Source organism: Lactuca serriola, chromosome 5, assembly GCF_051521515.1.
Source record: "Lactuca serriola cultivar US96UC23 chromosome 5, Lser_US96UC23_V15, whole genome shotgun sequence".
In the NCBI taxonomy this organism is placed as follows: Eukaryota; Viridiplantae; Streptophyta; class Magnoliopsida; order Asterales; family Asteraceae; genus Lactuca; species Lactuca serriola.
This window is the reverse complement of record NC_136412.1, coordinates 209,889,578-209,900,678: the sequence shown is the minus strand read 5'-3', so window position 1 is coordinate 209,900,678 and position 11,101 is coordinate 209,889,578. Positions and strand designations below refer to the sequence as shown.

The 11,101-nt window shown below is 37.8% G+C and overlaps 1 protein-coding gene and 1 pseudogene across 1 annotated transcript; one reads left to right on the top strand and one right to left on the bottom strand.

Annotated features, from left to right (window-relative positions):
• The first annotated feature begins 221 nt into the window (after nt 1–221).
• Nucleotides 222–1,341, top strand: LOC145050128 (serine/threonine-protein kinase WNK8-like; annotated as a pseudogene).
• Nucleotides 1,342–7,570: 6,229 nt separating this feature from the next.
• LOC145050127 (uncharacterized) lies at nt 7,571–10,702 on the bottom strand. The gene is made up of 7 exons (XM_078998428.1): nt 10,103–10,702; nt 9,842–10,027; nt 9,670–9,760; nt 8,926–9,576; nt 8,672–8,847; nt 8,454–8,509; nt 7,571–7,898 (listed from the first exon to the last, which is right to left on the bottom strand). Exons 1-7 carry the CDS (start codon nt 10,700–10,702, stop codon nt 7,571–7,573), a joined length of 2,088 nt encoding a protein of 695 aa, XP_078854554.1.
• Nucleotides 10,703–11,101: the final 399 nt, after the last annotated feature.

Here is an 11,101-nt window from a genome sequence, read left to right as displayed (position 1 = left end):
CTAAGCAAGTGGCAAATGAAGTTGAGGTTCGAGGACCTCCAGTTTCAAAAGCTTTTGATAATCAAGGAAATCCAACTAAGTTATTATCATTCCTGTTTATTTTTAACTTGCTGAAGGTTAGTTTTGTCTTTTCACTTTTATAGTTAACTTATATCGACTGATGGTTTAACTTTTGAAACTGGAGGTCCTCGAATCATATGAGGATTGATGCTATGATGTAGTCACCACAAGACATGGAAAAATTATATTCAGAAGTTCATCTTCTTAGATCATTAAAACACAATAACATCATCAAGTTCTTTGATTCGTGGGTTGATCATAAGAAGAAGAGAAATGTAAATATGATAACTGACCTCTTCACATCCGGAAGCCTTGGACAGTAAGAAATCATAGATTTGATATCATATATATATATATATATATATATATATATATATATATATATATATAATTAATTAATGTAATAAATCATATATTTTACTCGACTCTTAATTTGCATTTATTAGATATTAGAAGAAACATAAAATGGTTGATTTGAAAGCGATCAAGAAGTGGGCAAGACAAATTCTAAATGGTCTTCACTACCTTCACAGTCAAAATCCACCCGTGATTCACAGGGATTTGAAATGTGACAAAATATTTGTGAATGGGAACAATGGAGAAATCAAGATTGGTGATCTTGGATTGGCAACTGTCATGCAGCAACCAACTACCAAGAGTGTTATTGGTAAGACTAACTAAAAACAAAACATGTTCTTCAACTGTAGTATGAAATTAATGTTGTTGTTTTTTTCACTAGGAACACCTGAATTCATGGCACCATAGCTTTATGAAGAGGAATACAATGAACTTGTTGACGTATATTCTTTTGGGATGTATTTGTTGGAAATGGTGACATTTGAGTATCCTTATAGCAAATGCAAAAATCCAGCTCAAATCTATAAGAAAGTAACCTCAGCAAGTTTTGGAAATGGTAGCTTTATTAATGGAATCAAATAAGTTAAATGATTGTTTGTTCTAAAAAAAACTACAGGGGATTAAACCGGGTTCTCTTAGCAAAGTGGGTGATTCTAAATTGAAGGCATTCATAGAAAAATGTTTGGTTCCAACAACTAAAAGATCATCTGCTGGAAAGCTTCTAGAAGATCCTTTTCTAAAAGAGGCAACACCAAGATCGTTGAATTTCATGGAGATTGATCAATCTGTATGTTAAACACCAAAAATGGAGTTGCTGAATTCAAGAGGATTCATCAGCAAAACGAGTTCAGGTTGACAGGGATAAAGAATGATGACAATTCGGTTTCTTGGACCTTGCGGATTGCTGACCCATGTGGTGAGTAGCTTTTTAATTAACATTTTTTTCTAATAAATTATTAAGATAATAAAAGAAATTAAGCGATTGATTGATTTGGATGAATCAAAGTGATCTTGACTTTATTGGATGTTCCTAGGGCTGTGTTTATGTTGTTGATGCATATAAAATCTACTGGACAAGCTGCTTGAAAGGATCTCTTTCAGGGAAAATGGTGATGCGTTTGGTTGAAGGTGATGGATGTAAAATTGATTCTGGAACTCTCAATCTACCAACATTAGAGTTTAATTGGGTGGTTGAAGGTGATTTTGGTTCTTGTAACCAGACTCAAGATATCAATTTTGGCATGGCTACAAGCTTTGGAGGAAACGAGACTCAAGCAAAAGTAAACACACAGAGAGTTGTTGGCACATAGTAAGCTAGATGATGCAATTGTATATAAATGAGTTCATTTTTTTTATAACATTTACTCACTTTTGGAATAATTATTTGTATTTGACATATTAGTGAAATGAAATATCTTTGTTATTTATGGTATTTTATTTTGTATTATGAGATTTTTAATGTATTATTTAATTTGAAAATTAGTAAATCTATAAATAATATTTTTTTTAAACATTTAAAATTATGATACGCAAAAATGTGTGTCATCTTCATTTATGACATGGCCTTTCTTGACAGGGGCTTTCTTGATACGCATTGCGTGTCATTAACACACGCGTCATAAGGTTACGACACGCGGATGCGTGTCGTCTTCGTTTATGACAGGGCCTTCCTTAATACGCATTGCGTGTTGTAAACGCGTGTCGTAAATGCGTGTCGTAAATGCGTGTCGTAAATGCGCGTCGTCTATAGACGAAGCACAAAAGCGCGTCGTCTCTCTTTATGACAGGGCCTTCCTTGACGCGCATTTGCGCGTCGTCTGAGCCTTTTACGACGCGCAATGAGCGTCGTAAAAGGCTGTTTTCTATTAGTGGTTGATGCGCATGTGATGTATGGCATGGATAAATGTTCTAGAAGATACTGCATGGTGGCTTGTGATAGGTTGATAAAATTCGTGGGCCTATGGGCCAATAGGCTTGGCCCATTTAGGGTTTTAGGTATGATCCCTTCACTATAAATATGGTTGTATGCTGAGTCATCTGGTGTGTCTTTTGTATCCTTAGCGAGTAGGAAAAATCTCTATTGAATTGTACTTGTAATATCTATTTGAGAACTTGGATTTACTTCCTAACAAGGGTCATCATAACTTGGCAAGTGGCATCAGATTTATTATGAGTCTTGACAAGTATCATCTGATTTCCTAACAACTTCTTTAATTCTTACCCAGAACACTACATCGTCAACCCGAAACTTAACAACACCCGCTATGATTCTTTGAAAAGAAGATAAGATATAAAGGCAGTTCTTATAAACATCTTCATCTAGACGATCTTCAAGGTGCACATTACATTCCCATTTAGAAATGGTTTTCCTAAATGCCGATGAGGTAAAAACTCTTTAGATTGATAGTTCTTAAAAAGGCAAATAAATAAAAAACAATAAACTCAAGAACAATCAATGAATCAATCTGTATGTCGAATGATTAAAATATAGTCACACCTCAGTAGAGCTCGATTAAGAACTTCCACTGTAGAGGTGCGCTAGGGTTTACAGAACAATAAATGAGATAATTAAGAAAAGTGTTCATGATAAGAATGTATGCATGCACCTTATATACCAAACCCTATAATAACAAACACGGTTGGATAGGCCCGACCGGTGAATAAAAAATATAATAAATAACATAGGCCCATAACGCAACATAATATCTTCTACATTCTCCCCCTTTGCGTTAAGTAAAACCATGGCCATGTTAATTCATAATTCGCTTCTACACTTCATAGACTTTAGGAATGAAACTCAGCAGCAGCTTGCGAACATGAATATACGAAGTGATCACATCAGTGAAACACTTCACATCATCTTTATTGTTGCCCTTATACTTCGCAACAAGCTCCAGATTAAACTCCAAACAAGAAGTAGAAAACAGGTGCTTGTCTTCAAGATGAAAGTATAACTTGTGTCGATCAGCACTTGGACGATCTCACATAGTGTAAACTACAAACCATCCTTCCTTATAGATCTTCCCGAGTTTCGACTTCTGAAATCTTTCAGAGCTTCTTTTGGAACAACACTTGGTTTTTGTCTTAGAACCGCAACAATTTCCACATCCATCGTCCCAACTTCCTGAATGTAGGACTTGATCATAATCTGAATATGGGAAAACACCGGTTCGTACTTCTCCTTCTCTCGCAGCAAGATATTGTAAATCACCATCCAGTCATTGGGGTTCAAGCATGGCAAATCTGCGAGAGTAAATTCGCAGGCTTGTCGAGGAGATCCTCTTGCAACTTTAAACTTCGCATTAGGGAAGCTTTCAGTCTCGATCGACCCAGTTACCTTCACAACTACAATTTTTCTCCCAATCCATGTCTCCAACTAAGGCTTCATATGTTTCAAGTAAAAAGCAAACAACATTTGATCACCAGTGCTATCAGAGAGAGGAACACTTGCAACCTTTATGAAAGCACGAAACCTGAATGCCTTCGGAGTGATGGGAAGGTCGAACTGCGAATCCTGTGAGTTCTGAACCTCAAAGGAAGCAATAGGATCCAACCAATATTGACTTGGCATATCCACAACTTCATTATGCATCTCTGGACCGTCAAGCTTCTCATGGATAGACTTGAACACTGCTTTTGAAATAGATACATCATCATCAGTATCAACCCTTATTTCATAAGGACTGAAAGAGAAAGCATCTAAATCTTCATCGTCATCATTTCCAAAAAAACATCTCTGGACCGTCAGTACGAATGGGAGAGATGGGTGGGGTAACATGGGTTGAAAAACCTGAAGTGTTAGCCCCCGTATCAGATACGTTGAGTGAACACTAAGGAGTTGCAGAGGTTTGAGGTGGAATTGTAGAATCAGTGAAAATAGGGATGGAAACAAAAATGGTTGTGGATGGTTGGGATGATACAACTAGGAGCGGAGCAATGGTTATTGGTACAGAAGTAGTTGTTTTTGGTGAGGGAGGAGGAGAAGACACATAATCATTAATGGGTGGAGTTACCTCACGCTCAGTGCGAACTTGTTCATGCTCTTCAGTATGAATAGGTTCATCATCCTCACTGTGAACTAGGGGATCCTCCTCAATGCGAATCTTGGACTCAGTCTCAGAATCGGAGTCGTCGTCTTCACTTTGAGATGGAATTGGAGTGGGAGACTTTCTCCTTCTTGCATGTTGATTTCTTCACTTGGGAGCAACAGTAGAAGTTGTAGGAGCCTTTTCGCTTTTAAGATGGAGGTTTCGTAGCACCTGACGGTCCTTCTTTCACAGAATCATTCTTGGCAGGTTTCTTAGAACCATTGCCCCCTTTCTTGGGTTTGTCAGCATCAACCAAAATGGCTTGAAATTCGTCAGTGAGTGGACGAGGTCCTGAAGGAGTGAGAGTACGATGTCCTTCGAGAATCTTATTTGATGGAGGAACATCACGAAACATTGCCTCCGGGATCGAACCAACAAAATCAAACTTTGATCGGTATGCCATGATAATCCATGTTGTGTGGAATGTTGCAATGGAAGCCATCAACGCATCAGTCATCACGGTAATCTTGAGCTGCTTAATAGCCTTGTTGACCACCACTTACCAAAACCTCGTACAGGATATCTTACAATGACTAGTTACACAATGAGTGATCTGGATTAATTGAGCCCAAAGAAGTGAACCATAGTCAATGTTTTCCCCAATGTGGAGCCCATACATCAGTCCCATAAAGAGTTTGCTTGCACAGTCACTTCCTGTGACTCTTTAAGAAATGGACTTAAATAGAATGGTGAAAAGAGAATTCCAAATTAGTGGAAGATGGGGTTTCTTGAACTTGGATACAGCTGTGAGTGGCTCCTTGTATCCTATTTGGTAGAACATTTCCTGGATAGCTGCAATGGAGGTCGTTTCTGAATTGATCAGATTCTCAGACTGTGGAAGCCCTAGCAAATTGCGGAAACGGGTCTTGGAGTTTGAAGTGGTTTGATTGTGGATGTCAAAATAAATTCTTTGCTCATCCTTGACGTAGTTGGCAGTGGTATAAGCTTCGGTGAGAATCGAGAGAGGGACATTCTCGACTTGAGTCATAGCAATCGTGAGAGGAGAGTACTTCAGAAACTCAATCAAGGGAAGGAGGAAGGCATCATACTTGACCGGATTCAAATCGATTATCAGGTTCTGTTGTTGCTTGACTGTAACAAGAGTAGAATGAAAAGTTTGATCTTGGACTGATTGATTTTCAGAGGAAGCCGCCATTGATGAAATGCTGAAGAAGATGAACAATAGAAAGCCTTTATATCGCCAAAAATCCTTGAGAGTGTTTTGAGAGTGGTAAGGAAATAATGAATCGTAAAAAATATTTTATACGATTTGATTTGGTGAGAGAAATCCGGAGAGATAGCATCGAGAACTGAATTGTCGCCTGAAAAAGCGCGATTTGACTGCTATGACAAGTCAGAGGCATGCATCACGCGGCGTAAGTATAGCAGGCGTTTCAACTTTTCACACGCCTATTTGAATTCTGATCCTTTTTAAAAAAAATTGTCGTGTCAGCCTATCTTCTTTCGCAGTAAGGAAATTACGTTGAGTGCACATGACTGCGAACCTGAAAGTTAAAGAGAACCACGAACAAGACTTTTGAAAATCATATGGATCTTCGTACAAGAGTTTCAAAGAAAAAGAAATAAATCATGGTTTATCAGTGCGATGTTGTGATGCCATATAGATGACATAAAACTTTAGATCCCAGGCAAAGATCTCTTCCTTCATAGTCAAGAGAGACTAAAAAGTATTTATTTGGTTTCGTGTTGAATACGATCAATTGTTTAATGAGAAACACTGAAAGACATCTTTTATATAAGGCTGGTAAAGGTGGTTTATCCATTGACCAAACTACGAACTTGACATAAGTGCAAAAGTTGGAAAAGGTACTCGGGTGACCAGTGTAGTCAGTTGAACGAGTAGGTTTGGAATTAATTGTAAATGATTTGATATAAAATTGGAATCTCAAAAAAAAATCAAACCGGATCTTTTTGGTAGAAATTTCTTGGTAACAGAAAATTTCATAAAGATCACGCAAAAATAAAAAAAAAAGATTTCCTAGTACTTCCCAAGAGAGTGGTTTCGTTAATTCTCGGGTGAAAGCTAGAGCATGTGATTGTTCAACGTCAATTCATTATGAGAATTGAATTTTGGGTTTCACTCAGTTCATGGTAGAACGAAACTAAGATCATTAACACAGAAGTTTGCATAACTCTCAACTCAATGTGAGAAGAGTAAGGTAGCTCATGATTGATGTGAATTCGCAGCCTGATTGGGAAGAATTGATTGGTGATATAAAATTAATTAAGGCTTCACAGTCGAGTCGTTGAGACTTAGGTCAACATACAACAACATGCTTCTAGGGACACTTAGCTAGTTCATAGGAGAAAGGAGTTATACCTGCCTCATCACAAAAGTTGATATACAATGCAAACATCTTTGTTTATGATCTTGACATGCAAAGGAAAATGAATAGAAGATAAAATTATTTTTGTGTTTTTTTTGTTTTTGTAAAATAGTAAAAGAAAAAAAATTGGTTTTTGAAGAGTTTATGAAAATAAAAAAACAAAGTGATAGGAAAACGAGGACTACGAAAGGTTGCGAACGTTCACACCGATTCGCAATGAAATGACAATAAATGAACAGTTGACTGCGAAAGGCTGCGAACATTCGTACCGATTCGCAGTACTGAACAATTTTGAAAACGAAGAGAAGATAAGTAAATTAAACATAGACATAAGAAAATATACTCAAAATATACATAAGGATATTTGAAATACCAAACCACGAATGAACGGATCCATGTGAACTACTGCGAACGTTCGCATTGATTCAAAATGATGGTTTTATGAATGTGATAATGGATTTGGTACTGAATCAGCTTCCATCATTACCAACCCTTGAAGGATTCTATTAAATGTTGCTTCAGGTAGGGCCTTGGTGAATATATCAGCCAATTGATCAGCAGATCTTACGAAATGAATCTCAATGTTGCCATCTTCCACATAATGCTTGATAAATTGATACCTCAGTGCTATGTGTTTCGTTTTTGAGTGTTGCACTGGGTTGTGACATATCCGAATAGCACTTTCAGAGCCACCATAGAGTGGAATTCTTTTCGTATTTAAGCCATAGTCATGAAGTTTGCTTTGAATCCAAATGACTTGTGATGTGCACGAACTGCAACAATGTATTCAGCCTCAGCTGTTGACAACGAAACGCATGTTTGTTTCTTAGATTGCCAACTCAACAGCTTGCCATCTAGAAGTTGACATTCGCCAGTTGTGCTTTTTCGATCTAAACTGCAACCTCCTAAATCAACATCTGAAAATGCTTGTACGAAGAATCCTGATTTCGCAGTGTACCATAAACCAAGAGATGAGGTTTGTTTTAGATATCGAAAAATATTCTTTACAGCCATCATGTGAGGTTCGCATGGATTAGCTTGAAACCTTGCACAATAACAAATAGAAAACATAATGTATGGTCAACTAGCTCTTAAATGCATCAAAGACCCTATCATTTGGCGATAGAGGGTCATATCAGCTGCTGGTTTTTCCAGAGAAGGTGTTAACTTCGTGCCAAACGCCATGGGTACCTTCACTTTTGACTCTCCCATCATTCCAAACTTAGCAATCAAAGTTTTTGTTTAAGCCTCCTGATTAATGAAAATTCCTTCCGGTCCCTGTCTAATGTTTAATCCAAGAAAAAAGTTAATTGGACCCATTGAGTTCATCTCAAATTTAGTTTCCATCAACTTTTGGAACTCAGTTGTTAGGTTGGGATTTGTGGATCCGAAGATGATGTCATCAACATAAATTTGGACAATCATCAAGTGGTCACCCTCTTTCTTACGAAAGAAGGTTGGGTCAACCGAACCTTGCTTGAATTTGGATATTTTAAGAAAAAGAGTAAGAGTTTCATACCAGGCTCTTGGAGCTTTCTTTAAACCATAAACCACTTTGTCAACAATGTAACATTGGTTGGGATATTATTCATTTACGAACCCAGGTTGGTGTTCCACGTAAACAGTCTCTTCCAATTCGCCATTTAAGAATGCACACTTCACATCCATTTGAAAAACTTCAAAGTTTTTGTATGCTGCATATGCCAAGAAGATGCGAACTGATTCTAATCTAGTAACAGGTGCGAAGGTCTCTTAGTAGTCAATTCGTTCTTCCTGGAAATAACCTTTGACTACCAGTCTAGCTTTGTTTTGAATTACATTCCCTTCTTTTTCCATCTTGTTTTTGAACACCCACTTTAATCCAACCACAGATGCATCCTTTGGTGTAGGAATCAGTCTCCATACTTTGTTTCGCTCAAATTCATTGAGTTCATCTTGCATTGCCTGTACGCAATCTGAGTGATCGGGTGCAGTTTTAACAGTCTTTGGTTCAACTTTGGAGACAAACAAATTAAACATGCAAAACTCCACTTGAGAGAATAATGCAGTTTGTTTCGCTTTCAGTTGAGAACGTGTGAGAAGGCTTTCTGCTGATTCACCAATGATTTGAGTTTTTGGATGATCTTTCATCCACTTGATAAAGGGAGGGAATTTTGGATCATAGGAGGGATCCAGTTCATCATTTACTTCTTCTTGGAGTTTTGATTGTGTATCATCATCTTCATATTTTGTATTAACATTCTCTCCCTCAAATGATGAAACAATTTCTGCTTCAGGCTCATAATTCTCCCCCTCGATTGGACGTTCATTCGGTGTAGTGGTTGATAAATTCTCCCCCTGGAAAGTAGAATGGGAAAATTCACTTGTCTTTCTAGAGATAGCTAATACTGGAGGTCCACTTGAACTTGAAGGTTCACTTTCCATGACTTTAGCAGCTTCGTTTAGATTGTCTACTTCGTTGTCAACTGCTTTCACTTCAGAGAGAATAGAAGACTCTGGTTCATCAAAGAGCTTCACATAGTCTTCAAATAAGTTGGGGATAGGAATCCTTACTTGACTAGTTTGAGGAAAGATTTCATTCATTGGTTCTTTGTTGGACGTGAGTTTCTTCACGTAGTTATCATCAAACGTCACGTAATACGTTTCTTCGATTTTCTTGGAGCGTTTTTTTAGAACCCTGAAGGCTTTTGAAGATAGCGAATACCCAAGAAAGATTCCTTCATCTGCTTTCACATCAAACTAGTTTCGATTCTCTTTAGAATTGAAGATGAAGCATCTTGAACCAAGAACATGGAAAAAATTGATTTTAGGCTTACGGTTGTTTAGAATCTCATAAGGAGTTATTGTGAAATGCTTATTAAGTAACGACCGTTTCTGGGTGTAGCAAGTATTGGCAATAGCAACATCCTATAAATACAAGGGTAACGATGCGAAACTGAGCATGGTTTGGGCTGCTTCACACAACGAGCGATTTCGCCTTTCAACGACCCCAGTTTGTTGTGGAGTATAAGGAACGGAGAAATTGTGGGATACTCCCTTTTCAGCAAGAAATTCATCAAACGCTTGGTTTTTGAATTCAAGCCCATTGTCACTTCGAACGTTGCGAACTAGCTTTCGCAGTTGAACTTCAATATGTTTGATAAAATCCTTGAGCTTTGCAGTTTCATCTAATTTCTATCTAAGAAAGATCACCCAAGTGAAACGAGAAAAGTCATCCACAATTACTAGTATATACTTGTTACCACAAACGCTTTCAATAGCAGAAGGACCGCAAAGGTCGATGTGTAGAAGTTCTAAAGGTTCCATAACTTTCGTGTTTACGTTCGTTGGATGACTTTTTCTACTTTGCTTTCCCATTTCACAGGCGGCATATAAGTGTTCCTTATCCAACATGAGAAGTGGAAGTCCTCGCACATGATCACCAAGAACTAGCATGTTGATGTCATTGAAGTTGAGGTGCAAGAGCCTTCGGTGCCATAGCCAACTTTTGTAAGGATGCACTTTCGTTAGTAGACATATAGATGGCTTTCCTCGTATTGGATTGAGGTTCAACATATTCATTTCTCCTTTTCTTTTAGATTTCAGCTGAAAAGTCTTGGTCTTCTTGTCTATTATTTCTGACCCTTCATCATCAAACGAAAGCATCAGTCCAGTTCCCACCACTAGTTGCGAAACACTGATTAGATTGTGTTGCAAGCCTTCAACATATGCCACCTTTCTGATGGAGAAATCTCCATTTGTGATCATCCCATAGCCTTTTATTGTGCCGAAGGAATTGTTACCATACTTAACACACCCACCATCCTTCAGAGCACGAAACTCCCAAAGCTCTTCCCTTCTCCCTGTCATGTGACGTGAGCAGCCACTATCAATGTACCATTCGTCATCGAACTGCTCGTCATGTATAACCTGCAAAAATCAAACAGATTTAGGAACCCAAAGTTTCTTGGGTCCATGTGAGCCTTTTACAAAACAGGGTACAACAATAGAAGATTCAACCAAGTAAGTTCGTTTTATTAGGGTTGTTTCATCTTTTCTTTTGATTGTAAAAACTTTGATGTTATTATTTTTCGACTCTTCAACCTTAGGCTTAGGAATTGGATTTTTATTGTTTTGTAACTTTTGATTTTGTTTCCTTAGGTTAGAATCCATCTTCTTTTTGTCTCCTGCGACGATTTTCCTTTTTCCTTCACATCCTTTTTAGATGTGTGCTTTGAGTGAGAGGTGTGGGTTTTAGAAGCGAAACCT

Bases quoted from the DNA above. Each gene is read 5' to 3' on its own strand.
- LOC145050127 (XM_078998428.1), bottom strand. From the start codon at position 10,702: ATGACAGGGAGAAGGGAAGAGCTTTGGGAGTTTCGTGCTCTGAAGGAT. The intron at 9,577-9,669 runs GTAAGCCTAAAA...ATGTGAAAGCAG, and splicing joins TTATGAGATTCTAAACAACC to ATGAAGGAATCTTTCTTGGG. The intron at 7,899-8,453 runs GTTCGTAAATGA...TTATTGTGCAAG, and splicing joins TACGTGGAACACCAACCTGG to GTTTCAAGCTAATCCATGCG.